This window comes from Sinocyclocheilus rhinocerous, unplaced genomic scaffold (assembly GCF_001515625.1).
Source record: "Sinocyclocheilus rhinocerous isolate Xijiao unplaced genomic scaffold, SAMN03320098_v1.1 scaffold57, whole genome shotgun sequence".
Classification (NCBI taxonomy): domain Eukaryota; kingdom Metazoa; phylum Chordata; class Actinopteri; order Cypriniformes; family Cyprinidae; genus Sinocyclocheilus; species Sinocyclocheilus rhinocerous.
The window spans coordinates 2,088,727-2,116,164 of record NW_015652130.1 but is presented as its reverse complement, the minus strand read 5'-3'; the positions used below and the strand labels follow the sequence as shown (position 1 = coordinate 2,116,164).

Here is a 27,438-nt window from a genome sequence, read left to right as displayed (position 1 = left end):
TGTTCATTATTACATCCAACAACAGAACACCTCAATCGCTTAGGAGTCATTCTTGTCTACATCTGCTCCGGCGGTGAAACAATGGCGGACTGATGACAGCTCACTCAGGGCGGAGCTAAGGTAAGACGCCAGTCCAGTCTGTGCTGAAACGCTACTCTGTCAATCAAACTATCGTGGGAGGGGAGATCTGAGATCGGCTCGATTTGAGAAAGGGGAAAACATTTAACGAGATTAAAAAAAAAACACTGGGTGGATTTTTATCATTATAGGGTGGTTGTGTACACACACTGCCAACACACATTTCAGTTCAAACAACTTGTAAAAGTGCATGTAGCATCCTATGACCCCTTTAACTCTTATTTCTATTCACATTGGCACCACAGTAAATAATTCTGCCTCATTTATGGCACCACACATGTTCTTGCTGTTTTTATAATAGCAAACCTTGATGCCCTACACATTAGTTTTTCACTTAACTGACATCTTGCCTTTGCAGTCCGTTTCCATGGGAATACAATGCAGTGATGCGTCACTTTCTGGGTTTAGACAAGTGTATGTACCCATTCACTAAGACCATGAGGAAGAAAAGAGCAGCTAATGGTGCCATAAAGGCTGCCTAAACATCTGGAACGCTACAGATCTGACTGGTCTTTTTTGAACAGCTGCAGCAACTAATGTGTGAAATTCTTTTTAATGTTACTTAGTTTATATTATGGATGTTTGGGTAAATTAATGTTTGAAGTGAAATGGGTATCTTCTAAAAATATATTTAAATATTGTGTAATAAATATGTCCAATATGTATAAAATTTAACCTATATGTGTACATGTTTTTGTCCTTGGCTTCCCTTTACATTAAAATGGAGAGTTTGTTGTACTTAGTTCATAAAACAAACGCGTTTATATATATATGTGACCCTGGACCACAAAACCAGTCATAAGGGTCCATTTTTTTAAATTGAGATTTATACATCATCTGAAAGCTGAATAAATAAGCTTTACATTGATGTATGGTTTGTTAGGACAGGACAATATTTGGCTGAGATCTGGAATCTGAGGGTGCAAAAAAATCAAAATATTGAGAAAATCGCTGATTATTACGCCGGAATGAGAGGCCATATCGGCCTAGAAAATCGCAACTTTTCATTTTCCGTCGGTCTTAGTACACGATGTAACTACAGAAGAGTCCAGTTTTAAATAGGAAAAATATAGAAACTCTTTGGTCTTTTTTGAGCGAGATGCTAACGGTCTAATCAGATTCAATGATCTATGCTAAGCTACAGCTAAAAGTGCTATCCCCAGGGAGGGAGAGCGGCTGAATGGTTTCGAAAACGGTAAAACTCAACTGTTTAACTCTAGAGGAGTTGGAAAATGAGCCTATTTTCAAAAATAGTGGAGTGTTCCTTTAAGACTGGTTTTGTGGTCCAGGGTCACACATATACATATATATAATTATTTGTTATAATACATTTGTTTCAATATGTAATATTTTAAATTAAAAAGTTTATTTTCTTTAGAAAATTACTAGAATAAAATCTTATTCACTATAAAAAAAAAAAAGGCTATTTTCCTTATATTCAGTCAATTTTCCCTTATTTACAGGTTTTCCATAACTGTGGAATCCCTGAGATTAGTATTTACAGCACACACACATACAATGTTTTTATTTGTGCAAGAGGCACATCATTTTTACTACTATTCCATGAGGAAAACAAAATGCAACTGGTAGAGAGATGGGCGGGGTCAACACTGATAGGAGAATGCATCAGTTTAATTGACATGACTGAAGATTATCGTGCTTGAAACAAACATTCACTCACTCGCTTCCATACACAACAAAAAACACCACCACACACTCAACACTGAAGTCACAACAACATTTTTCCAGACCTACATGAAAATGTAGACGAAATTTAAACTTTTTTTGTGTGAGTGTTATGGTCGTCATTGTAACTCAAAAAGCACTGGAGAAAAACCGCCACAGCATAGACGTATTTGAGAGCTTCATCATATCCTTCAATGATGTTTTATACTGCACTTCACAACAGCGCTAACACAACCCAACTCGCTGGGTTCCTATAATACAGCATTAAAAATAAACGAAAAATAAAAGCGAGAACAAAAAATCATGACACTGAAAACATGACGTCCTTGGAGCAACAAAGAAAAGCCAATCTACTCAAGTCAAACTTCACGATAATCATTTTACAATTTAACGACGAAAACAAAACCACCACTTCACTGGATATGATGAGGCGACTTTTCCAAAGCCTTAGAGTTTAAAAATGTATCACTGCGTGTGAACGATTTAACATCATCCACATCTCTTGACCTTGTTTAACTGTTGTAACTTTTTTAAATCTAAGATCTATTAAGAATTACTCAAAAGGCCTTTTTGAGCAGCCAATCAAAACTCTGCTTCTGACTTTTCTCTAGTGTTTCGCAAATAAAACGACCAATCGAAGAGTCAATTCTATACTGTGCCGTCCAGAGTCTTTCCGATGGTGCTTGAGTTAGCCGGTTTTAATAATGCATCGCCCTTGAGGTCTTGTTTGTTGCACCTATAGAGGGAGACACGTGAGAAATGAATTGCAATGTATGCAGTTACTGGACTCTTATCAGCTCTATCTTTAGCTATGTACTTTAAATAACTGCCACTTAAACTAAAAATTTTAAATGACTTTGAAAGGCACCTACAAAGTCCATGTATGGTAACATACTGTAAAAATTAATAAGAGCCTTTTTAACATTTAAGACTGACCCTGTCATTGGTCCATTAGCTGTGCGCTCATTGGACTGCTGGTCAAGTTCTGACAGGAGCTTCAGGATGTTCAGAGCAGCCTGTTTAGAGACAAAAATACATTGCAGTAAACAAGATACACGTCGTTGATACATACATACACATACACAGTCTAGAATGACATGAAGAAACAGAACAAACTGAGACAGACTAAATCCAGAAGAACTGTGGCAACGTCTCCAAGATGCTTCAAGAGACCTACCTGCAAAGCTACCTGAAAAACTATGCACAAGTGCACCTAGGGCAAAAGCTGCTTTAAACGCAAAGGATGGTCACACCAAATGTTGATTTAATTTAGTTAATAGAAGTTAATTTATAAAGAAAATCTATTTATGACATTATTTTTGACAGCATCCTGTAATCCATTTACAGCATTTTTACACAAGTGCCTATGACTTTTAACAGTGCTGTAGTTTTGCGGGTAGGTTTCTTCAAGCATCTTGGATACATTGCCACAGTTCTTCTGGATTTAGTCTGTCTCAGTTTGTTCGGTTTCTTCATGTCATTCTAGACAGACTGGATGATGATGATGATGATGAGATCAGATCTCTGTGTGGAGCACTGGCTGCTGTCAGACTCCTTGTGCAAACAAAAATCTCACTGGATTATTACAATTAATGATATTTCCTACTGACACACACTACAGCAAAAAATATAAATACCTGGCTTCAACCATTTTTTAGCTGGTGAAAATACTAGTGTTCTAATAATTTTGGCCACCACTGTACTTTAAATTATATTTTTTCCTGTGGTGGGAAAGCTGAATTTTAATTATAATTTTTTTTTTATTATAGATATTATATCATAGATATACACATACAAAACAGATTTTAAATTACAGTAACATTTCACAATGTTACTGTAATTTAAAATCTATCTTCTATTTTAATATATTTTAACATTTAATTTATTCCTGTGAAGACAAAGTTGAATTTTCAGAAGCCATTACTCCAGTCTTCACAATCAGGATTTTTAGTTAACTAAAACCATAAAAAATTCTGCTAATTGTAATAAATGTTAACTGAAATATAAAACACTTAAACTCAGTTTCCAAGGCAACATTACTCATTTTCATTTAGTTTAACTCGATTTACTAAAATGACTAAAACTGAAAAATAAAAACTAAGACATTTAAAAACAACAAAAACTAATGAACATGTCAAAAATGTACACGCAAAAAAAACAACTAAAATTAACATGAAAGCAGAAAATATAAAAATAAAACTGAATTCAAAAATGTAATAAAATCTATTATAGTATCTCAATGACACTAAAATAACTCTGCACAAGATTCTTCAGAAGAAACATTTCTTATTAATATCAATGTTTAAAACTGCCTAATATTTTTGTGAAAACAGAGAAACAGTTTTTTAGGATTCTTTGATGAACAAAGTTCAAAAGAACAACATTTATTTTAAATGTTTCTTTTTATTAAAGGGTTAGTTCACCCAAAAATGAAAATTAGCCCATGAATTACTCACCCTCAAGTCATCCTAGGTGGATATGACTTTCTTCTTTCAGACGAATCGAGTCGAAGGTATATTAAACATTGTCTTTGATATTTTAGTCTTATCTGTCACCTTTGATCTATTTAATGCATCCTTGCTGAATTTTTTTTTTTTTTTTGAGAAAAATATATATAGTATGACACGATAACTGTGTTAGTATTATTATTATTATTATTATTAACATACAACTTACCATGTCATGGCAGGACTCCACATCCTTGCCGATGCCATGGCTGATGAGAGGGGGCTGAGAGGAGCAGTTGATCAGAGACACAAACTCATTCTTGTTGTTTTTGGGAAAGTCTTTGTATTCAACCTGTACAAAAAACAAAAGGTACCGATTGGTTGAGCAACATCACTGGGGTGGATAAGTGTGTGTTCACTGTTAGATTCAATACCTGTAAGCCCTGTACAATGGCCAAGTAGCTGAGCTGTTCAGATGGTTTGGTAAGGGGTCCGTGGGGTCTGTGTGCCAAGCTGTTGTTGGTCTTCAGTATACCCTCCGCGGTCGGGGACGTCCCGGCGTACAGCAGCTCATTGGCAATCATGGCCGTTACTATGGCGTTGGCTGGGTTGGGGGCAGCTGTGCGACCGTAGTCTTTGGCATGGGGTCCCTGGTTGGCACCCACTGCCTGTGCCACCTCAGGCACCATGGGTAAAATGCCAGCAGGAAGCTGCTGATGGCTAAGGAAGGGAACTCTGAAATCCTCCTCCTTATTGACTGCTTTGAGAAATACATGAATCAATTGCATATGACAACATTCACATGAACATGATATTTATGACAGAATATGAAAACTGACTACAAAACACATACCAAGACCAGCCTTCTCCACAGAGCCCGGCTCAAAGAAGGTCACTTTACGTCCATCTCCAGGTTTCTTAGCAGGTGCCTTTACAAAGGTAAACAGGTTTATAACTGTTTACAAATGCAAATGATTCTTGGAATGCATCTTGGAAGATTTGGAACAACATGAAAATTAGTAAATGTTCCTTTTTTGGTGAACTTTTTGATGCCAAAGTGTACAAAATATGACGTTCCCCTTATGAGGGATCCCCTTCCAAAAATAGATAGGAATAAAATATTTTAAATTTTTTTAGAAAATGATTTCTGCTGGGTGATAAAATTATCAGGTGCAACGTTATAAAAGACAACAAAGGTTATTTATTATTTTCCAAATTAAATACTTGGCTTTTATATTGTTATACTAAATATTTTTCTTATACCTTTTTTTTTTTTTTTTTTTTACACTAAACTATATTCATATTGTTTTATTTGCTCATTGTTAAAAACTAGTTGTGTAAACAAAACAATACAAAAAAATTAAATAAATAAAAATCTGACCCTTATTTACAAAGCTGAAATAGTCATATCAAATTTTGTGAATGTATAAAAAAAAACACACACACACATTACATTAAACGTGTTGCATTAATAAGTACACAACTTAACTTTGACAGCTCTGAAATAGTAATATTAATCAAATTTGGTAAATGTATATCAGCTTTTACATACTTAAATCTGCATATTTACCTTTACGAAGGCCTTTTTTTTTTTACCTTTTTAGATGTATGCATCATATTTCATGTCAAATTATTACAATTTATAAAGTCATTAGGTCCGTCAGACTGAAGATATTTTAGCGGTAATGAGATCAAAAATATTTAAGACCCATCGAATCCGAATTTAAGACATTTTAAGACACTTTTTAAGGCCTTATATTAGGAAAACGTTATTTAAGACATTTTAAGGACCCGCGGACACCCTGATTAAAAAAAAACACACACACATTACATTAAACATGTTGCATTAATATATATTAAGTGCACACCTTAACTTTGACAGCCCTAAAAACAAATTTGTAAAATATTTTTTTTCCTTTTAAAATATTTCACGAACCCACTTATCAGTCCCTTACAGCCCTGGACCCCAGTTTTAAAACTCCTGTAACTGCTTCCAACATGTTTTCAATACAAAGTGTAAATGCTGTTAATAAGCAGGCATTCACCTTCTCATCCGTTTTCAGAGCCGGTTTGGGTGGTTGTGGCTGAGGCACTTTGAAGCCCAGAAGCTCCAGCATCTTCTCGGCTGCATTTCGCTTGGCCACTTTTTTACTAGGTCCCATTCCCTCTGCATTCTGACCTCCAACGGACACCTGAATGAGAGGTAAAACAGAAAGTAAAGTAATGGGGGGGGGGCACACATTACTTTTTCAGGGAACATTTCTGACAAGAAGCAATTTTGCAGGTTGTACAAGAAAATGCTGGGCAAAAGAATAGCATGACCTTCACACAAAATGTGCACTGAACAAAGGAAGTCACCTCTATATACACACTACCTTTCAAAAGTTTTGGGTCAGTAAGACTTTAAATAAATTAAAAATAATATTTAATAATTAAAAAAATATATATATTTAGCAATGGTGCATTAAATGAATGTATCACAGTTTCTACAAAAATATTAAGCAACACAAATGTTTTTGACATTAATAATAATAATAATAGTTTCTTGAGCATCAAATTAGCATATTATAATGATTTCTGAAGGATCATGTGAAACCGAAAGGTGAAAATTCAGCTTTGACATCACAGGAACAAATTATATTTTAAAATATAAAAACAGAAGAGTTATTTTAAATGGTAAAAAAATGCAATATTACTGTTTTACTGTATTTTTGTACAAATAAATTTGCCTGGTGAGCATGAAAGACTTTTTTCAAAAACATTAGGGAAAAAAAATCATACTAACCCCAAACTATTGAACGATAGTATATGTACAGAGCAGAACATATTGACAATATAAACAATACAATGATAACAAATAATATGTACACAAAATGAACACTACATAACAAATATTTACACAAAATCACATATATATTTAAATAATATTTAAATATTTTAAGAAATAGACAATTAATTATTCATCCAATGAATTATCCATCAAGGCAGTTGAGAGATTTTGGACTAAAACAAATCAAACTGACTATGTTTGCTAACTGGCTAATCCAGCACAATTATGTAATCGCTAAATGAGATTTAATGAACGCAATCACTAAAAAAGATGATTAATTTCCCAGGCTGAACTATTATTAGCAAAGTTTCTGAGTTTTTGAATCAGCATAACACTCTAGCCATCAAACTAACCCAGCCAGTCGAAGTCATCTTCTACCTTAATAATGGACTTGCTTTTCTTTTTAATACGTAGTGGTATCATGTCAGTGACAGGTAGTTGAGGCAGTTTGCGGAGCTCCTCCAGGACCGCGATGGCAGCTAGTTTCTTGGCGATCTTCTTGCTTTTGCCTTCACCCTCCCCTGAAAACTCGCCCACAGTTACCCTCACCACAAAACTCTTCATGTGGGGAGGCCCAGTCTCTTTTAGCACCTGTATATAGTGAGGAAAGTTAAAGAAAAGTCAACAATTGTTCTATCTGCATGATCAAGAAATTTTGCTTAATTATAACGTGCATTTCTATATACTTGTAACCTATGCATGATGGGATCACGAAATACCTCGAAATTCACAGGCATGCTGCGTTTCAGTGCAATCTCAAACACTTGGCTGATCTCTGATTTGTTAAGGTTTTCTTGTACTGGCTCTTCGTTCATCTACAGGATGAACATGACATGTATTTTCAGTCACGATTTAATAATACAGATTAGATCAATGTATTTTGCTTGTATTTTCTAGACTAAGTTCAAGATTGAATCAACTGATAGCCCATTCATCACGTTAGTAGTATGAACTCTCACCTCAGCAAGTTGCTGCATTATTGGCTCGTTCTGCAGATATTTGATAGCTTTAGCCGCAGCGTCATGTTTGGCTGCTTGACGCGTGCGGCCCTTGCCGTGGAATTGTTGTCCACCGATAGACAGCTCCATATGATACAGTACTGGCCCCACAGGAGGAAATGGGTAGTAATAACTGATCAAGAGAAGAAAAGCAAAACAGTATATAATATAATCCATTACATTTAGTCACTCTCATATATGAGAGTATATATCATAAGCCAAAATCTCAATTATAGATTAAAAGAGAGAGTGCATACTGCTGCATGGAGCGTGCATAAGGGCCTGGTGCTCTGATGTTGTAGTTGAATGCTGGTCTCATCCCCTGGTAGGCATCTATAGGTTTGTAGATGGGCTTCTTGCCCAACTTCATACAAAGTGCATTAAGCTCCACAGTGTGGGTTACATTATCTGCATGAGAGAGAAACATGTCAAACAGCTGACTGCACAGCTAACATTCATGAGGTTTAACCCATTACTGTAAACAGATTAATATTGTAAAATATTACTGCAGTTTAAAGTAGCCTTTTTCTACTTTAATATGTAATTTATTCCTGCGATGAAAAGCTGAATTTTCAGCTCCTTTACTCCAGTCTTCAGTCAGTACGTTTACATGGACAACAACACTCAGATTTTAATACGATTAAGACAATACTCTGATTAAGAATCTACCATGTAAACAGAGATTTTTGCTTACCTTAATCCGACTAAATTCATAATCGAAGTAAACACTATTCGAATTAAGACGTGTGGAGTATTCCTATTTTAGTCGCATTAATGAAGTGCAGTATAGACATGTAAACACCTTAATCACATTATTACCATCATCGTGTAGGACTTTTCGCCGCATTTTGCGACAGGATACACACACCGCAGTGCTCAACCATTTGACAGCAAATGATTTAGAATAAGGTAAATAATTAGATTACTGATGTCCATGTAAACGTAGTCAGTCACATGACTCTTCAGAAATCAGTCTAATATGCTGATTTGGCGCTCAAGAAACATTTCCTATTATCAATGTTATTGCAGTGAGCAAAACATTTGTATTTATTAACCTCTGTTAGTTAATAAAAACACAACTGATCATTGTTAGTTCATTTTAGCTCGAGTACATTAAATAATATTAACATGTACACCTTTTGATTTTAATCACGCATAAGTAAATGTTCAAATTAACATTGATTAATGCTTTTTAAAGTATTTTTCATTGTTAATTCATGTTAACTAATGAATTTACTAAAGTTAACAAGTGAAAACTTAATGTAAAGCATAACCTAAAATCCTCTGTAACCGTCTTTACCATCACTTCTGATCAATTTAACATGTCCTTGCTGAATAAAAATATTAATTTCTTTTTACCAAGCGTTTGAATGGTACTGTAAATGCAAAAAAACAAACAAACTATGATATACTGTACACTACATCATAAAGACAAATGAACCCCAATGGATGTACTCAAAGTTAAAATAGGTGGAAAGATGATGTTTATTTTTAAATTTAAAGGAACAGTTCACCCAAAATTTAAAAATCTAGTATCAACTACTCACCATGTATGAAAGTAACTCATGTGACTGCACATTTAAAGTTTTAAAAGCAGATGAAGCAAATGCTGTTTCTGGACAGTTCAGTTCCAACCCTGCTCCAACACACCTGCCTGTAATTTTCAAGTAATCCTGAACATCTTTGTTAAGATGGTTCAGGTGTGTTTGATTAGGGCTCAACTCTGCATGACACTAGTTACTCCTTCTCTACAGCATACAGACTTCTTTGACAAATTTTTTTTTTTTTTGCCTTTTTAGGGTTCAACCGCCCTATTCTATAGAATCCAGGTTCTGCCACTGAATAAAAAATAAATAAAAAAGGTAATTGTGTTTTTATTTCACAATTCTGGCATTTTTCTTACAATTGCAAGTTTATCTCTCACAATTCTAACTTTTGTCCTTGCAATTGCAGAAAAGTCAGAATTGCAACTGATAACAGATATACACTGATATAGTCAGTTATCAGAAAAAACAGATTACCTTTTTTAATTTTTTTATTCTGTGGTGGAAACAAGCTTTCATACAATTCAGTTTTGATAATGTGGGGATGAGAAGGTTTTTTTTTTTATTATTAATAAGATAAAGGGAAAAATTGGACGTACACTCTGAGCCCTTGTAGATCCCACCTGGGTGGCGGGGGCTTCTGTGACTGGGTTTGGGGAGAGTGGTTTGGGCGAGAGCACATGTTGCTGCTGAGTGCTGGGCTTTTTTGATACTGGTCCCCTCTGCATCCCAGTGCTGATCCCCCAGAGTTAACCGCACTGAGAAAATCTGAACACACAACATCAGAAAGTTCAGGCAGGCGGGAAGAGACAGTTGTGTGCGTTTGTGTATAAAACAAACCTCCAAGTCTTACCTTGGAGTGGGCTGGTCCTTGTTCACTGAGTAGCTTGTATTCAGGTTGGATCTTATTGTAACGGGCTAACTCGTTTACCAAACACATAGGGGTCTTCTCTTTAGGGTTTGCCATGTTAGATACTAGAGGACAACATTAAAAGATGAAATCAAGAAGGAAACATTTTAAAACTCAGAGAAATATTTTTTGTTATTAGGGCAAAACCAGGCCCAGATTATTCAAAAGTTTAGGGTCAGTAAATTTTTTTTTTTAATGCTTTTGAAAAGTCTTTTATGCTCACCAAGGCTGCATTTATTTGATAAAAATACATTAAACAGTAACAGTGTGAAATATTATTACAATTTAAAAGAACTATATTCTATTTTAATATATTTTAAAATGTAATTTATTCCTCTGATGGCAAAGATGAATTTTTTTTAGCAGTCATTACTCCAGTCTTCAGTGTCACACGATCCTTCAGAAATCATTCTAATATGCTGATTTGCTGCTCAAGAAACATTTCTTATTACCATCAATGTTGATAACAGTTGTGCTGCTTAATATTTTGGTGAACATTAAGTTACAAAGAACAGCATTTATTTAAAATATAAATATTTTGTAATATTATCAATATCTTTACTGCAACGTTTGATTAATAATATGCATCCTAGCTGAAAAAAACATTTATTAAAAAAAAAAACTTTTTAACAGTAGCATTCTTTTTTTTCAGCATGTTTGAGATAAAAAAAAAGACAATTTTTATACCACTGTTATCAGATTTTATTGTCAATTTTGTAATTGATATTAAAAACAGCTGTGCTGCTTAATATTTTTGGTGAACAGAAAAAGAGTATTTATTTAAAATATAAATTTTTGGGTAACACTGGTGACCTTGTTACACGTTACATGTACTTACTATTATAATATCAATAAATTATGCATAATTACATGCAAGTAACCTTAAGCCAAACCCTAATCCTAACCATATAGTAAGTACGTGTAGTTAATTAATATTACTCAGTACTTAAATGTATAATTACACTGTAACAAGGACACCTTAAAATAAAGTGTAACCATCTTTTGTATTAGTCAAATTTTATAAATGTTATGCATTCTTGCTGAATAAAAATATTACTTTCTTTCAAAAATAAAACAAATCTTACAGACTACACATTTTGAATGGTAGTGTATATATTTTCAGCATGTTCTGAGATAAAAAGGTAAATTTTATACCACTGTTGTCAGATTTTATTGCTGAATTGAAATGTTAAAAATTTTCCATGAGATTTCTATATGGGCCTGGGCATAATTGAATATTTAAAATGTACAAACTGTCAAGTCCTATATAATGCATCACCCACCTGTGGGGTTGCAGAAGGGCGTGGCGGAGGCGGAAGGCAGGGCGGAGTTTCGGAGCGGGTGACTGGCACTCTCCGAGGGTAAAGGAGCAGCGGCGCAGGGAATGCTGAACCCGAGTTGGGGTGGGGCCAGCTGTAAAGGGGCAGCACTGGGCGCAGGGTTGCCAGGTGCCTGGAACTGAAGCTGTGACATTCTGATTGGCTGGTAGGAAGGTGGGTTGTTTGAATGACCAGGTATAGACTTTGCAGTCAGGTAGGAAGAGAACTTCACGAAGAAGGGTTGTATGAAAGAGAGAGCGATACAGTGAGGGTTTGTAGAATGAAGGACGACTGCAAAGCTTTACCTGCAAGAGAGGAAAAATTCAAAGGATTGTAATTATCTCCCAATAATGTGTCTCATTAAGATCATATTAAAAGCTAATCAAAGCTCTGCAGTTTTTATTGTGGTGGGCAGAACCTATAATGCAATGTAATACAATGACGATTGAGAGATGTACAAATAAAATGTTTTTTTCCTCAAAATCATGATGGAACATTTTAATTGAATTTTCCTAAAAACAATTATGCATGGATAATCAAGTAAACTTAAGTTGCTTTAGTCCAGTAAATTGTCGTCTTGAAATATTACTAAGAATATAAAAAGTTATTCTTACGTTTAGATAATAAAAATTATTAACGACAGACCGTGTACCACGAACTAAAGGTGGACATGTTTATACTAAGAGCCTTTTACTTGCTAAAAAATTCAAGTGTCAATCAGGCGACTTAAGGCATTAAGGTTTTGATCATTTCGAGAATTCAAAAGCCTTAAAATTGATCAAGCCTACAGGATTTATGGGGTTAATGTAATGATGCCAAATGTCAAAATGGAAAAACATCATATTACAGTAACATGGCATCAAGCTCTTATTGGCTGACAATTCCTGGAAACCTGTTTAACAGCACAAGATCAAAAGACATCGTCCTTGCAAAAAACTTGAAACGTCAGGCAGTGTCATTTAGTTTAAACCGATTATCTTACAAACTAACATTAGCACAGTTTGAACATAATTAGTATGTACAATATGATCTGACCTACTGCATTTCAGCATGCACTGTCAACTGATTTTTTTTTTACATTTAAAAGAAAAAAACGAACGCACAAGCTGGAAATATGGACAGAAAAATAAATATCAGCTGTCAAGACTCCTCCTAGCCTTACACAAGTATCAAAGCCAGCGATATACACATACTAGAGCTATAAATATAAAAAGCATGGCGTTAACAAATCGGCCCAGTTTCTATAATGTTACGTGTGTTTTTCGTGAAAAGCCGCTATGACAATATGCGATAAAATCCATTGAGATCAATATGAATGGCTCGAGCTAACACACTAGCAGCTCGCGCATCTCCACAAAAGCCGGCTGAATAAAGCTCACCTCCGTTTATTTCTCTCCGTTTGTGATTTACTCCATGAGTTACGATGTTCACGTGTAGTGTCTGTTCGGTTTCGTCCCGTTTTAAGGGGTTCTGGACTGGTTTAGTATGAAAATACGGGAAGAGGTAGAGAGGGTGAGTGTAGACAGGGCAAACACTAAAGAGAATAGACCGATATTTTCCGCCCCTACCAGGAAATGACATCACGCCAGTCATTAGTGGGGTAAAAATTATGAAAAAAATGGGTTTTTAATAATCGATTCCTACATTAAATTACAATTCAGCTTTTTAATTAGTCGTATTTATACATAATCTGCATCTGCAGAGGTTTGTGGCGTGGTTAGGCGGGCCTTATGTTACAGTGGTGTGGTGGGTGGAGGGGTTGGTAACCCAATCCTCTCACAAACATGTTTTGGACATACTTGAAGCATACTTTATTCATTTGAAATGCTGTTTATTGGTGAAATTGAGACAATTTTGTCATTCTTAATGCAACTGTGTTCTAGCATTTCTCACAGGCTTTTTTTTTTTTTTTTTGAGGTACACAATGAAAAAATAAAATTACATTATCATTAAAATAAAGAGGAACTTATCAGCTTATTTTGACTCTGTATAAAAAAGAAAATATATTTGTAAACTGCTACTGTGTTCTTTTACAACTTTTGAAGCCTAGAGTGGCCATAGCCAGAGAACTTTGTGAGGATTGGTGATGTTTTCAGCAATATAAAATGATGTGGTTCAACATCATAAACGCAACCAAAATTCATTTAAAGTAACAGTCAAAGTGACATATTTCAAATCCATGTCAGTAGTTATAAATTGATGCATGAGTGACTTAATTCCAGTGCGTCATATGTACCTAAATGTGGCTAAAACTTTTATTTCTCACACACACACATATACACACACAACTAGAAGATTATTGCTGAAGCATTTCCGACAGTACATAATACTTTATCACATTGTGATAGGAAAGATTTGGTAGGAGAAGGCTTGCATAAATTAGAGTCCTGAGAGTTGGGGATAAAACAAAGGATTAAAGGTTGTACGACTGTCGGATATTGAGCGTGTCGTTCATCATCAGATCTCGGAGTCGCCATAATGCGTCGGCCATCGTGGTGTGAGCGCCCTTGCTTTTCAGCCAGTGAGTAGGGAGACGGCTCTCCTGCTCCCTGGTGAGCCGACAGTCTTTTCTTTGCGCTGAAGGAATGAAAATAAGAAAGAAAACCTTTTTAAAACATGCATCATTTGGGACAAGGCCACTAAAACGGAGCAGCAAAAATGGGTCATTCAGAGATGTTTTGGCTGTAACATCACAGAAGTCATTTACATACAGAAGACTTAATGGTGCAGCCATTTTTATGAAAACAATCCTTTAAATTACTAAATTATGAATGTTTTTGGTGCAAGACACCATGTACCATATATATATATATATATATATATATATATGTGTGTGTGCGTAGCATTTAAAGTACAAATGCTACAGAAGTGTTTTATAAGCAAATATCATAAAACACTTGCTTTAACAATAAAAATAAATTTGCAATTATTTAGTATATACTACTTTTCAAAAGTTTGGTGTCTGTAACATATTTAAATGTTTTTGAAAGAAGTCTCTTAATTCACCAAGGCTGCATTTATTTGATCAAACATACAGTAAAAACAGTAATACTGTGAAATATTATTGCAATTTAAAACAACCATTTTCTAATTCAACATTTTAAAATGTAATTTGTTAATCTGAAGGCAAAGCTAAATTCTCAGCAGCCATTACTTTAGCCTCCAGTGTCACATGATCCTTCAGAAATCATTCTAATATGGTGACTTTGTTCTCAAGAAAAATTTCTTACTATCATCAATGTTGAAAACAGCTGTGCTGTTTAATATTTTCATAAAAACCATAAAACATTCAAAAGAACAGCATTCATTTGAAACAGAAATCTTAAATATTCTTAAAGAAATTTTTATATTCTTATACATGTCTTTACTGTCACTTTTGATCAATCTAGTGCATACTTGCTGAATAAAAGTATTAATTTTGGTCAAATTAAGATAAACCTAACTGACCTCAAACTTCTGAACATTACTGTAACTGTATAGAACTTAAAAAGGAATACATAAAACAACTCTCATATGCAATTTGCATGCAAATCATCTTTACCCTTAAGGCTCTGGTCCCACTTGCTAATAGTGGAGGATTCTGCACTCAGGCCCTCAATGTACTTCAAATAAGCTTCTGAATGCAGAAGACGCTGAGGTTTTGGAGGCGGGGCCACAAAAATAGGCGGGGTTGGCTGCTGCTGGCCTGGTTGACCTTGACCTGGATATGGTGGTGGAGCTTGCTGTCCTGGCCCATATCCACCCATCTGAGAACACAAAGTAAAGACAGAGATGACAATCTGCATCTGCTTTAGCGTCACCACTGAAAGCTGCATGAACATGTTCTTCACCTGCATGCCATAATGGTTTCCAGGACCAGGACTTCCAGCCATGCCGTTCATTCCTGGGCCCATCACACCTGAGTAGGAAAGCAAAAACAGTTTAAATCTCAACTCCAACAGATAAGGTTGCAAATAATGTGCACCGACTGAATAAATAAATATTGTTTACATAAATGTGTGTTACATTTTCCCCAAGCAAGTGGTGTTTTTATAAAACAATGATTCCGTGAAGTCAGTCAGTGGAAATGCAAATCATGTGTAGAAAATAGATTAAGAAAGTGTGAGGTGAGATATTGAGAAAAAAAGCATGTTAGTGTTGTGTGAATATTCCCACCCTATGAATTAGATACAACTAAAATTAGACCATGCAGAAATACAGATATTATCTAGTTATAAAAAGCATTTCTTCATTCACTAAAATAATGTACAAACAATCAGCTCTGTTTCAAAACCATATAAAGCTGCCTTGCTGTCCAGGCAGCTCACTAGTTTTTGGAACAAAGGCCATGATTTCAAACCGAGAGAAAGGAGAGAAAAAAAAAAAAGATTTTTTTTGGATTGGAGCTGGTCAGAAGATATTCAGGTGGGGTTTCTGTCTAATCGGGGTGCTTCTTACCCGGATGGGGCATACCAGGGTACCCGGCCATGCCTGGTAGAAGGTAGTGCTGGGAAGGCAGCTGGGGCACCCCCATGGGATGAGGTGGTGTGCCACCCATGCCCATCATGCCCTCAGAAGGACCCTGCATAGGCATGTAGGGCAGGCCATAATTTCCCATTATGCCTTGGGTGAGGAGGAGATAGCACAAAAAGATCCATGCATTGATGACATGCAGTTGTCTAACAAGTCATGCAACTACAAAATAACAAGTCATATCAATGTCAAAGAAAGTGTAAATTTTAAAATGTGGTTAATCCAGGCGTGTAGTAAAAAAAAAAAAAAGAGCTCTAAATATTAATGGGTTAATAAAAAACGTCCTCATGCAAAAAGAAAAGTGTGTGGCAATATTCAAAAACAAAACCAAAAAGTTTGCATACAAACAAAAGGCATTTAGTGAAATGAACTGAATAGTCACTAATGGGGCACACTTTTGGTACGGGGAAGATAGAGACATGATTGATGAGTTGAGGTTTCAGATGGTTTAAATAGATGAGAACTGTCGGAGGGTGCCCGGATGCTGCATCTGTCTCTTTCAGCAAGGGTGGGGGCGATTTGGCGTTACCTGGTACAGGTGGCATGGCCTGGTTTAGCATCCCCATAGCGCTTGGGGGAGGCACCACCCCCATCATTGAGCCGACTGGGGTACCTGCTCTTGGGGAAGCCTGCTGCTGCTGTTGCTGCTGCTGAAGGACCCTCTCCCGTTCCTGCTGCTCTACCAGTTTAGCTGCCCGTTCTGTAAAAACATTGATAACTGAATTGAGGCTCTTCGGCATGTGGTTGTATTAAGCAACACTGTGAATAAGAAAAACATTTTCTATACAGAAATAATGTGTTGTACATGGAGGAAAACTAATCCTGGTTACCACTGTTATTCATTTCTATGGGGAAAATGAACTGCTGGCTATTCTTAAGGAGGACAAATAATCTCCGCTGCAGACATGCAAACATTCAGATGTGAGATCCCAAATGCATCTCTTATCTTGTGACTTAATTGGTTGTATTCATAACAGTGTCTTGTAAAAATGTCTTGCTTTATTGAGATATGACTGGATATTTATCATAATGGAATATTTTACCTTGAAGTGAATATTTGCTGAAAATGTACTAATACTAATACTTCTTTTCGATTTGAATAAATTTAGCAACAGGTGCCATAGAGTTCAAACACTTGATCATCACAGTAATTCACAAGTAATCAACAACAAATCAACATCATTTACGGTCTTGTGAAGTGAAAATCTGTGTGTGTGTGCGCAAGTAACAAATCCATCATTAAGGCATTTTAAGGCATTCAAACCATCACTTCCAGTCAAAATACTATAATAATGCTTCCTCCAGTGAAAGAGTCCATCCCCTATTTTCCTCTCATATCAAAATCCATGGACATATTTGGTTAGAACCGTTTTGGACTATTTTCACTCGTAAATGGTGCTTGACCTGTGCGAGAAAGCAATGTAATGGATAGTGGACTTGTATTTTAGCCAGAAGCAATGGTTTGAAGTTAGAGACATCTTAATGATGCATTTGTTTATTATAAACATGCCGCTTTTCACTTCAAAATATGTTAATTGATGGACTGGAGTGGTGTGGATTATTGTGATGCTTTTATCAGATGTTTGAACTCTCATTCTGACGGCACCCATTCACTGCAAAGGATCCATAGGTGAGCAAGTGATATAATACTAAATTTCTCCAAATCTGTTCCAATGAAGAAACAAGCTCACCAACATCTTGGATCATGTGAGGTGAACTAAAGTAATCAGGGCTAGAGCAACTTCTCAGGAAGGGTTGAGAACGTACCTTCATATTCCGCCTTCTTAGAAGCTTCCAGGTTCCTCCATTCTGTGCCCACCAGTCGGCTTAGCTCTCCAAAGGAGAAATCAGGGTGACGAGCCTTAATAATAGCCCTCACTTCACTGCTAAACAGGATGTAGCCACTCATGTTGATCTTACGCTTGGCTCCTTCCTTTTTGGACATACCCTTAATCTTTGGCGTGGACTGTGCATAGCAAACAGGGGTGTAAAGAAAAAGTCAGCTACTGTTAAATATGAAAAAACTATGGAGAATAAAAGTTGATCAATGGATTTCTGATAGCAATAACTATGTAATATATTTATTCATGTTTCATGTTTGCTAAAAAACTGCTTATGATGCACACATAATTGGAAAATAATTCATATCTGAATATTCTTGTGCATATAAAACTGGACAGGATGGGTAATGACTGATTTCTTGGGAGACCGGAGTACCTGTGGTGGTGTATAAGGCATATCCATGTCACTAGTTGTGGATGCCTGACTGGGTGGCATTGAGGGCGTCGCTGCTGCTTCATCGTCATCTTCGTCCAGGTCATCCATATCTTCATCCAGATCTTCCATGTCTGCAAACTTAGCCTCTAGCTCCTCAATCTTCTTATCCAGCAGTGGAGATGGCACCTTCTGGGGCACGATGGGTTTTCTGAAAATTAAATTACAGCATCAGTTAGTCGCTAAACCCAATCAACCATTTCGAGCCTTAGTTTGAAGTCTGGCACATTAATTATTAATAAAAGCAATAAGACTCTGGCTGTAACACATATTGCCCACTAAAAGTAAGGTAGGAAAGTAAAAAGCACCTAAAGTAGAAGATCTCGTCATCAACGACCTTGACTGAGAGGGAGAAGCGTTTCAAGGCTTTAAACTTCTTCACCTGCTTTTCACTCTCAATGTAGCGACTTTCAAACAAGAGAATGTCTTCTTCTGGACATTCAGTTGGTCTGCAGGACAGGAAGTCCTTAAAAGATGAGACCACACATTTCCCTGTGAAAAGAAAGGGAAAGACTTAAAATATGGTCCATAGTAAGTTTTCAAACAGAGTCAGTTTTTTTTGTTTTTTTTCAAATACAAGGTAGGGAACCGAAGAAGAGAACAGATGAATTAAAATGAAACTGTTCAAGCACTTAATCAGCTGAAAAAACCCATTTGTGGGAATACAGTCTTTTAAGTTTCAACATGATACATTTGCTACTGGATCTGCAATAATTTATTTCATTTGGCGGCTTTTTGTTCTTACTCGAGCCAAGTGATCCCGCACTGATTCAATTATGCATTCAGGGTTCTGAGGTGGCTAGTTTTATACTATAAAATCACTGCAAGCTTCTGCAAGTAGTAGGTCTTAATTGTATTTCCAGTGTTAACATGTGCATTTGACAAGAATGGTAGGCACAATTTCTTTATCACAGCTTGAACACCCACAGTTTGGTTGGTTGTGGGTTGTGGATGGATAGCAAACTGATATGAAAACTAGGATTTTATTACAATTACATTTAATTTATTCACTCAGTTCCCATACCTAAGATGCAGGTCATGGGACAGTTCTCCTCCATGCTGCTGAGGAACACCTCACGTTTGTAAAACATCTTTGTTGGCTCATGTTCCGTTTCCTCAGGGTGGATGAAAATGGGTCCAAAGAAGAATGCTGCTCCATCCCGCAACCACATCTTCTCGATTCTGTCCATATCAACCATAACAACTCAGACTAATGCTGTAGGCTTATATTACTAACAATTGTGTACTTTTATAATAAGTTATTGGGGTAAAATAAGCACGATTTTGCCCACCTGCCAACTCGTGGTCGCACCAGCTCGTGGGAGCGTATGTAGACACAGTCGCCCAGTTTAAGCCACATGTCATTGTAGTGGAGCTGTTCATAGTACTGGCATCCTGGCTCCCCATTGGCCACTTCAACTGGAACGTCTTCTCGCTCCTGTAATGTGTGCAAGAGAGTATTACATGCTTAATTTAATTTAAGAAAAAAAGAAATGTACTCAAAATCAATAATTTCATTCATACCTTCTCTATGAAGCCACCACTCTCCGCATCAGGAAGATCAGCCGCTTTGTCTTTTGCACTGACAAACATGGAGGCAACTCTGACTACGGGTAACGGAACTTCTCGAGAGACTAGTTTGACAGAGCTTGGCGGCATGGACCATATTTTGATCTTCTTGAAGGTTTTGGTCCTGGCAGTGTAGCGGGTTTCACAGACATAGACGTCTTCGGGTCTAAAGCCTTCTGGTTGCAACTTAAAATACTCCTAAAACAACAATCCCACATTCAAGAGAATTAAATGCAAAATTCTTCAAGAGCCTGTGAGGAACATATTGAAACGAAAATAAATTTAATAAGATATATATCATTAATGTTACTTTCATTGCAACACATAGCCTCACGTGGCTTATGGCTTTATTTTGTGAACCTCTTGGTCACATAAATGTATTATTTAATAATATAATAATAATAACTTGTCATTTGCACTTTATATATTGTTGCTCTTTTGTTAGTTTTGACTGCTTTTATTGTCCTCATTTGTAAGTCGCTTTGGATAAAAGCGTCTGCTAAATGACTAAATAAATAAATAAATACAATTTAAACATATTTGCCTCATGTTACTCACCTTTACAAACAACACAACACATTTCCCCAAGATCTTGCTGAAAGGAACACGGTTGTAGTAGTCACTCTTGAATACCTCCTTCTCCAGAAACTTGCGAGTTGCCAAATGGAAAGTTTCCCCTGGACGATAAAACCAACATCCGTACATCCACTGCTCACCTGCAGTCAACAAACACATCCAATTGTTAATACAAGAAAATGGAAATATTAAAAAATATATACATTTGACAAATGGAGGTGATACGTCAACAAAAAAGCAATAGAGCATTTAGCAACGACAACAAAGAAAAAGTGAGAATGTGCGCACCAGCTTCATCCTTCCAGAGTTTCTCAATGCAGACAATGTGAGGTTGCAAATTCGCTTCTGAAGGCTGAACATACACACAATCTCCCACGCTGTAGGTGTTGTTCTCAAAGTTGCAGTCCTGACTATATGAGCTTTGAGGACCCGACGGCCACTGGCTTCCTGCAGCACCCTCTGCTTTGTCCTCTTCTGGAAGAGCTATTAGTCATAAAAGCAAAGTGCACATTATTACACTTCTATAAGAGACAGTCATTAATGCAGCAAGACTTTAAAGGGTATCCCAAGGTGTTACATAACTTTAAAAATGCTAGAAGCAACAGCAAAGCAATTTCTGAAAACATCAAGAGCAAAGAACCTTTTCTGTCTTCTTCCCGTTTCAGCCGGTCTTCCTCGGTTTCTTGGGGCAGTTTCTCTCGCTTCTCTTGATCTATGTCGGCATGCAGATGTTTGGATGTGTAGCTCAGTGCTGGGGTCAGCAAGATTTCACCATTCTTGCACAGCTCGTCACGGATCTTCACAAAGAAATGCTGCAACTCCACAGAATCTTCAAAGATCTCAGAATCGGTCCTGGAAACGCACAACAGCTGTAATGAATTCTCAGATTACCGGTCCTAAACTTGATTTCTATTCATGTTGACTCTACCATCAAACTTCACTCTGTTAGACTTGAACGGAGCTTAAAGGAATTATTCATGAAGTTCTTTTCATCATTCACTCACTCTCATGTCATTCCAAAATCTGTAAATATTTTTTCCCCCATGGGACTATTGCTATTATGTTGCCAAATAATGCCAGAATATTGTAGCTATGTCAGAGAGTTCAATGCAAAGCATTTTATTAAGTCTGACAAGTTAAACTACAGGATTATATTTGATACACTTTCACAGACTGCATACATTTTAAATACTTTAAAGTCACATTTCAAGTTTTAAAATAATATTGTTACTGATTACATCTATTTAGAAAATATTTTCAAAAAATGGCAATAATTTGCATATTGAATATCTATAATAGTCATTCAGTTGTGTTAAACAATCACTTTTTTCTTTTACTATACCTACTCTAAACATCATGAAAAACACTCTTCGGATAATTATTTTTGTTTTATATACATTATATATATATTTTTTTTAATTTAAAATTTTAGAAAACAGATTTTATTTAACCATTATCTGATTTTCCATACTTATCCTGACCTGGAAATGACAAAAAATCTAAAAGTTGGCTCAAATAGGAAAAGACTAAAAGTTCCTACTTTTCCGTACTGCACAGGGACCCTAATAAAATATGGAAAACATTTTAAAAAAGCATAAAAAACATCTCATAAAAGTGGTCCAATATGCTAAATTGTGGAATGAGGTTTGAGAAAGACACAACGAGGGGAAGAGAAAACACTGGCATATAGATCAAGTCATAAGGAGCCTTTTATGGTGTTTTTTTTCTGTCATTTTTAAAGCCTAAATCCATTCCTGTTAATTTTATAGAAAGTGGCATCTTTTAAATTCCAGTTTTTTTAATGGTGACAAGAATAGCTAATTTTCACTCTTCCCTGCTGCTTACCTGTTGAGACGTCTTGCTTTCTCCAGCACCTCAAACACATGCTCCTGGAACACATCCAGTCTCCGATAGCGGCCATGATCCACATTATTACGAATAATATCTAAAGTGAGGGGCGGGTCCTCTGGATTAGCGGGGTCGATGGCGGGAACCTCTGCCAAAGAGTCACTATAGCAGCGGCCTTCGTCATCCTGGTGGCCCATCATCGAAACGAAGAGGTTCCTGATGAGCTCACGCACGAGAGAGGCAACCGACAAACCCCCCAGTCCACCTTCATCTCCCTCCTCTTCATCCTCAATTTGTCGACGGGCTTCCAGGAAGGCTCGATGGAGCAGCAGTGCATCTCGGTATATCAGAGACTCGGGCTCGTTGTAGGTGCAGGCATTGTTGAACATAAGGATAAAATCTTCTGCTAACAAGTCAATATCTTGATAACGTCCCTGTACCATGTAGCTGCGTATACGTTCCATGTCAATAGGACGCTTAATGGCGGCATAATAGTCAGGCAGCTCAGAACGTGATGGAAGACGCAGGAAAACGGTGCTGAGACGTCGGCCACGACTGTCTGTGAAGTTGCGCACTGCTTCGTAGAGATCAGTAAGCTTCTGCTGGAGTGGGGTGGTCTGGGTGCGGGCCTTTTTAGGTGAGGCAGCAACTCCACTACGGCCTAGAAAAAAGAAAGGAATTCAATAAAAATCCTAAAAAAAAAAAATTATCTAAAATTTGTTTCTTTATTAGTGCCTTAAAGTGTCCAATTTTAGCCAAAAAAAAACATACGAAGCTTGAGTTTGGGAGAGCCCATGTCATCTTCCTCAGGAGGAGGGCCAAGCTCCTTCTGTTTATCCTTAACTATCTTCTCCAAGATGTTTGCATCATTATAAACCTGCAGGTAAAAAAAATTAAATGGCAAGCATAAAGTTCAAATTAGACTCTTCAAATTAGGTCTTTTCAATTTTAGACACTATATTCGGGTTTGAACCCACACAATTAAATATTGAAGAAATATTATTTCTGAATGAAAGGTTCCTTTAACACCGCTGTAAATCATCATAGACATACTTGTAAAAGACAAGAATGAGCAACTAAATATAGACAGAAGTTTGGGGTTGGTAAGACTTTTAATGTTTTTGAAAGATGTTTCTCATTCTCAAAGGCTGCATTTTTGAGTAAAAAAAAAACAGTAATACATGTATATTGTGAATTATTATAATTTTAAATAACTTGCATATATATATATATATATATATATATATTTTAAAATGCAGATTATTCCTGTGACGGCAAAGCTGAATTTTAGGCAGCCATTACTCCAGTTTTCAGTGTCACATGATCCTTCAGAAATCATTCTAATATGCTGATTTGATGCACAATAAACATTTCATATTATTATTCTCAACATTAAAAAAATTTTTTAATGCTAAATATTTTTTTGTGGAAACTGTGACATTTTTCAGGATTCTTTGAAAAATAGAAAGTTCAAAAGCACAGCATTTATGTGATTTTTTTTTTTTTGCAACATTATAAATGTCTTTGTCATTACATTTTTGTCTTTTTGATCAATTTAATGCCTCCATGCTGAATAAAAATATTAATTTCTTTTAAGAAAAAATGTTTTACTGACCCCAAACTTTTGAACAGTAGTGTATTACAATTTAGCATTCAGCTTGAGTAAAGTAATGATGCTCACCTGAGATCCCTCCTCATTATAGTGGCGGGCATTGCGAAACATTAGCTTCATGTCATCCATAAGTGCTTCCTCATTGTTATAACGCTCAGTGCGGATATTGTTCTCGATGGTACGCAGGTCCATTGGGTCTTGGATGATCTGGTAATAGTCTGGGTAATCCTTCTTAGAGGGTTTCACCATGAAGAGATCACAGAGGCGCCGTCCAGTGCCTGCCTCACGTGCCTCAGTCACTGCAGCATACAGCATCTTCATTCGGTTTTTCTTGGTGTTCTTCTTGTGGCTTTAAGGACCAGATAATGGCAGCATTAAAATTTTTTTTAAAACATATTACTGACTGCAAGTCATATGGGTAAAAAAAAAATGAGAGTGACATCATTTAAAAATTACCTTTTCCTTTTACTACTTCCCAAGTCAGAATTTGCAGTAGAGACATCTCCTTCATCGTCATCTCGAACCTCTCTTTTCTTTTGCTAGAACACACATTCAACCAAAAAACAATAACCCTTTTTTCTCATTTCCCTGAAACACTAGGACATTCTTGCAGTAGATTTCTCAGTAGGTTTTGGAGAAGACCTTTAGTTCTTAAACTTTTTACTTTCTGTACTGGGAGCCAAAAGATTTTCGTTGTACACCTGTACAATGACAATAAAGACATTCTAATTCTAATTCTAAAGCAGACTGACCTGCATTATTTGCTGTAACCTCTGAGCACGTTTGTATATGGTGGAGTTGGGCATGTTGTAGCGTTTAGCATTCTCAATCATTAACGTGAGGTCAGCCTCAATCTGCTCGATTCCTTCATAATCCCCATTCTTCATTTTATCCCTATAAAGAATAGAAAATATGGAAAAAGTGTGTAAATGTTGACTGCTTTCAAACATCACGATTCAAATCAGCAGATATATCACGTGGGTTATCCACACCTGATCAGTTGAAGGGAGATGGGGTTTTTGATCTGATGGTAGTAGTCTGGGTATTCTCTTCGTGCGGGCAGTTGGAGGAAGGGTTCAGCGAGAAGCAGCCCCTGAACACTTCGGGCTCCTCGCACTGACTGGTACAACAAGAAGATTGGGTCACTTGCACCGAGACCGCAATCTGCCTCCGATTCTCCAGTGTCATAACGTACAGTGCCTGAGACAAAGTATAAGGACAGACAAAGGTGTTTCAAAGAACAAGCCTTCAGATATATTAAGCTGCAGACATTGCAAATGTATTTTTGAATAAGAGTGTTGGCAGACTCTTTCAAATGGATTGCTATAGAGTTGTCTTGGACAAAGGGAACTGTGGATATGTACCTGTCAGAATAGAGTCTTCATCACTTTCGGATCCAGCCTGAAGAGCCATAGTGATGGCAGACAGCCGGTCACCCTGAGCAGACCTCCGATTTCTAGCAAAACACAGTATGTTACAGACTAAAAGATGCAACTTCAAAGCAACCAGTTGAGGAAAAGAAGAAATACCTGATGCGGAGGCTAGATTTAGTGGGTTCAGCCTGCTCAATCTCAGTCCTTCTCTGGGCAAATACCTTCTTAATTGTGTTTGCATCCTTTACAAAGACAAAAATGTGTTTACGTTGTATACAAAGAGTTAAAAGTTTAGGATGAATAGACAACAAGGGTATAAAGTGCACAAACCTTGAAAACTTGTGACCCTGGTTCATTGTACGTTTTGGCATTTTTTGTCAAAATATCAACGTCCTTGGCCATGGCACTGATGGATTTGTAATGTCCCGCCTAAAAACAGAACAAATTATTACTACTATTCACCTTATTTTGTAACACAGGAAGTAAACCATTTCATGTCGATGTGAGAGATTCCTGACTCATTGGGCAAGTAACTAGAAGAATAAAGTGAAGTAAACAGTAAAACTATTTGCGCTACAAATCAGCATGTTCCTAATTACGATAATAAATGTAAAAAAAATATATGATAACAAATACCAGTTTGCAATATCAAGCAGCATAACGGACTGTTTTTGTACAGCTAAAATAAATAAATGAATGCACCTGACACTGGAAGCCTTGCACATAAGTTACAAATATAATTATTATAAAACTCTTGCTAAGTAAATAATGGGCATCATTATTACAACAATTACATGTGATATATATTACATCAGTCTTTGACAATATTGTCATGGTTCAAATGATTATAACAGCTCCAAATACACACCACTACACATTTTGATTGCTAAAGTCCACTAGCATATTTTCAAAGCACCACACACCTGTACCCTCTGAGCCACAGTGCGCAGATCTATTGGTTCTTTTATTACGGCATAATAGTCTGGATAATGCTGGAAAGGAAAGAATTTGGATGGGGAAAAGTCAGTTTTAATTAAAGTAATAAACTGGTCATGATTATCCACACTGCAAAATGACCAACCAATTTGGAGGGAAGTTTTTGGAATAGCTCGCTAACAAGCCTCCCTGAGGAATCAGTGCATGATACTATGGCCTCCAAGAGCTGCTCCAGTATGGCTTTTAGATAGCTTGGTGGTCTCTGTTGGGCAAAGGTGTATAGAGGAGAAAAAATTATATCAGTCTGGATGTGCATATTAATAATACAAACTCCATAAACACAAACAGAAAAAATCAGTCAATTGTTTTAACCTCCTCTTCCATGGAAGCACTAGGGTTTTCCGCATCTTCACCTTCCTCATCATCCTCAGCCTCCTCTCCTTCGGCTCCCTGTAGCAATTCATTCTTGGTAGACAGGAAGACGTTCAAAAGCCTACAGGCAGCTCTGTACTCTGCACTGTCAGCCTGTTGTAAGAGAGCCACAGGTGTATTAGCATTTCTGAGTTAACGGTGGCTGTGATGCTGAACAGTTTTGCTTGTGCAATAGCCATGTTGATTGCATCTATTACTAAGGGTGCTCCGATTGATCGGCTACCGATCATTATCGGCCGATAATCACGTTGGGATGATCAATCAGCGGTCTCTAAAAGGCCGATCTCAAAAAAACGATGTCATGCTGATGACGCTGCCGTGAGAGGTTTGGCACGACATGCAGCGGCACCGTCTCAGTCTCTGTCCGGCGCGGGTGAAATCATTATAATGCTGAAGGTGAGGTACTCACCTTCATATTTCTTAATTAAATAACT

The 27,438-nt window shown here is 36.7% G+C and overlaps 2 protein-coding genes and 1 pseudogene across 8 annotated transcripts in view; 1 reads left to right on the top strand and 2 right to left on the bottom strand.

Moving 5' to 3' along the window:
• Positions 1-620, top strand: part of LOC107713479 (retinol dehydrogenase 10-like) — a 5,164-nt pseudogene extending 4,544 nt beyond the window's left edge.
• A 1,131-nt stretch (positions 621-1,751) lies between these two features.
• LOC107713478 (double-stranded RNA-binding protein Staufen homolog 1-like) lies at positions 1,752-13,439 on the bottom strand. Its single transcript, XM_016518992.1, has 14 exons — positions 13,252-13,439; positions 11,837-12,177; positions 10,497-10,618; positions 10,243-10,411; positions 8,357-8,507; positions 8,061-8,232; positions 7,821-7,916; positions 7,451-7,692; positions 6,317-6,515; positions 5,125-5,200; positions 4,706-5,031; positions 4,501-4,623; positions 2,761-2,840; positions 1,752-2,560 (listed from the first exon to the last, which is right to left on the bottom strand). Exons 2-14 carry the CDS (start codon positions 12,024-12,026, stop codon positions 2,473-2,475), a joined length of 2,034 nt encoding a protein of 677 aa, XP_016374478.1. The 5' UTR covers positions 12,027-12,177; positions 13,252-13,439; the 3' UTR covers positions 1,752-2,472.
• Positions 13,440-13,688: 249 nt separating this feature from the next.
• Positions 13,689-27,438, bottom strand: part of LOC107713535 (protein polybromo-1-like) — an 18,464-nt gene continuing 4,714 nt past the window's right edge. For 2 of the 7 annotated variants that reach the window (XM_016519073.1, XM_016519072.1), the window contains exons 5-30: positions 26,945-27,097; positions 26,718-26,834; positions 26,560-26,628; positions 25,967-26,065; positions 25,793-25,878; positions 25,628-25,719; positions 25,256-25,463; positions 25,016-25,157; positions 24,720-24,802; positions 24,333-24,612; positions 23,423-23,528; positions 22,649-23,312; positions 21,444-21,655; positions 21,092-21,286; positions 20,786-20,943; positions 20,183-20,425; positions 19,951-20,096; positions 19,683-19,840; positions 18,967-19,150; positions 18,602-18,809; positions 18,152-18,350; positions 16,914-17,084; positions 16,310-16,474; positions 15,703-15,770; positions 15,414-15,618; positions 13,689-14,449 (exon numbers count right to left, since the gene is read on the bottom strand). In XM_016519073.1, the coding sequence (XP_016374559.1) occupies positions 14,286-14,449; positions 15,414-15,618; positions 15,703-15,770; positions 16,310-16,474; positions 16,914-17,084; positions 18,152-18,350; positions 18,602-18,809; positions 18,967-19,150; positions 19,683-19,840; positions 19,951-20,096; positions 20,183-20,425; positions 20,786-20,943; positions 21,092-21,286; positions 21,444-21,655; positions 22,649-23,312; positions 23,423-23,528; positions 24,333-24,612; positions 24,720-24,802; positions 25,016-25,157; positions 25,256-25,463; positions 25,628-25,719; positions 25,793-25,878; positions 25,967-26,065; positions 26,560-26,628; positions 26,718-26,834; positions 26,945-27,097 (4,575 nt within the window). In that variant the 3' untranslated portion in view covers positions 13,689-14,285. Of the gene's footprint in view, positions 14,450-15,413; positions 15,619-15,702; positions 15,771-16,309; positions 16,475-16,643; positions 17,085-18,151; positions 18,351-18,601; positions 18,810-18,966; positions 19,151-19,682; positions 19,841-19,950; positions 20,097-20,182; positions 20,426-20,785; positions 20,944-21,091; positions 21,287-21,443; positions 21,656-22,648; positions 23,313-23,422; positions 23,529-24,332; positions 24,613-24,719; positions 24,803-25,015; positions 25,158-25,255; positions 25,464-25,627; positions 25,720-25,792; positions 25,879-25,966; positions 26,066-26,559; positions 26,629-26,717; positions 26,835-26,944; positions 27,098-27,438 lie in introns of those variants that run through there. The other 5 variants (XM_016519075.1, XM_016519074.1, XM_016519076.1 and 2 more) reach the window with 5 other exon arrangements.

Coding starts and splice junctions, on each gene's coding strand:
- LOC107713478 (XM_016518992.1), bottom strand. CDS start 12,026: ATGTCACAGCTTCAGTTCCAGGCACCTGGCAACCCTGCGCCCAGTGCT. Junction 10,619..11,836: donor GCCCTTCTGCAACCCCACAG/GTGGGTGATGCA, acceptor GTTGTCCTCTAG/TATCTAACATGGCAAACCCT. Junction 6,516..7,450: donor GACTTCGACTGGCTGGGTTA/GTTTGATGGCTA, acceptor TCCCTGAAAAAG/TAATGTGTGCCCCCCCCCCA.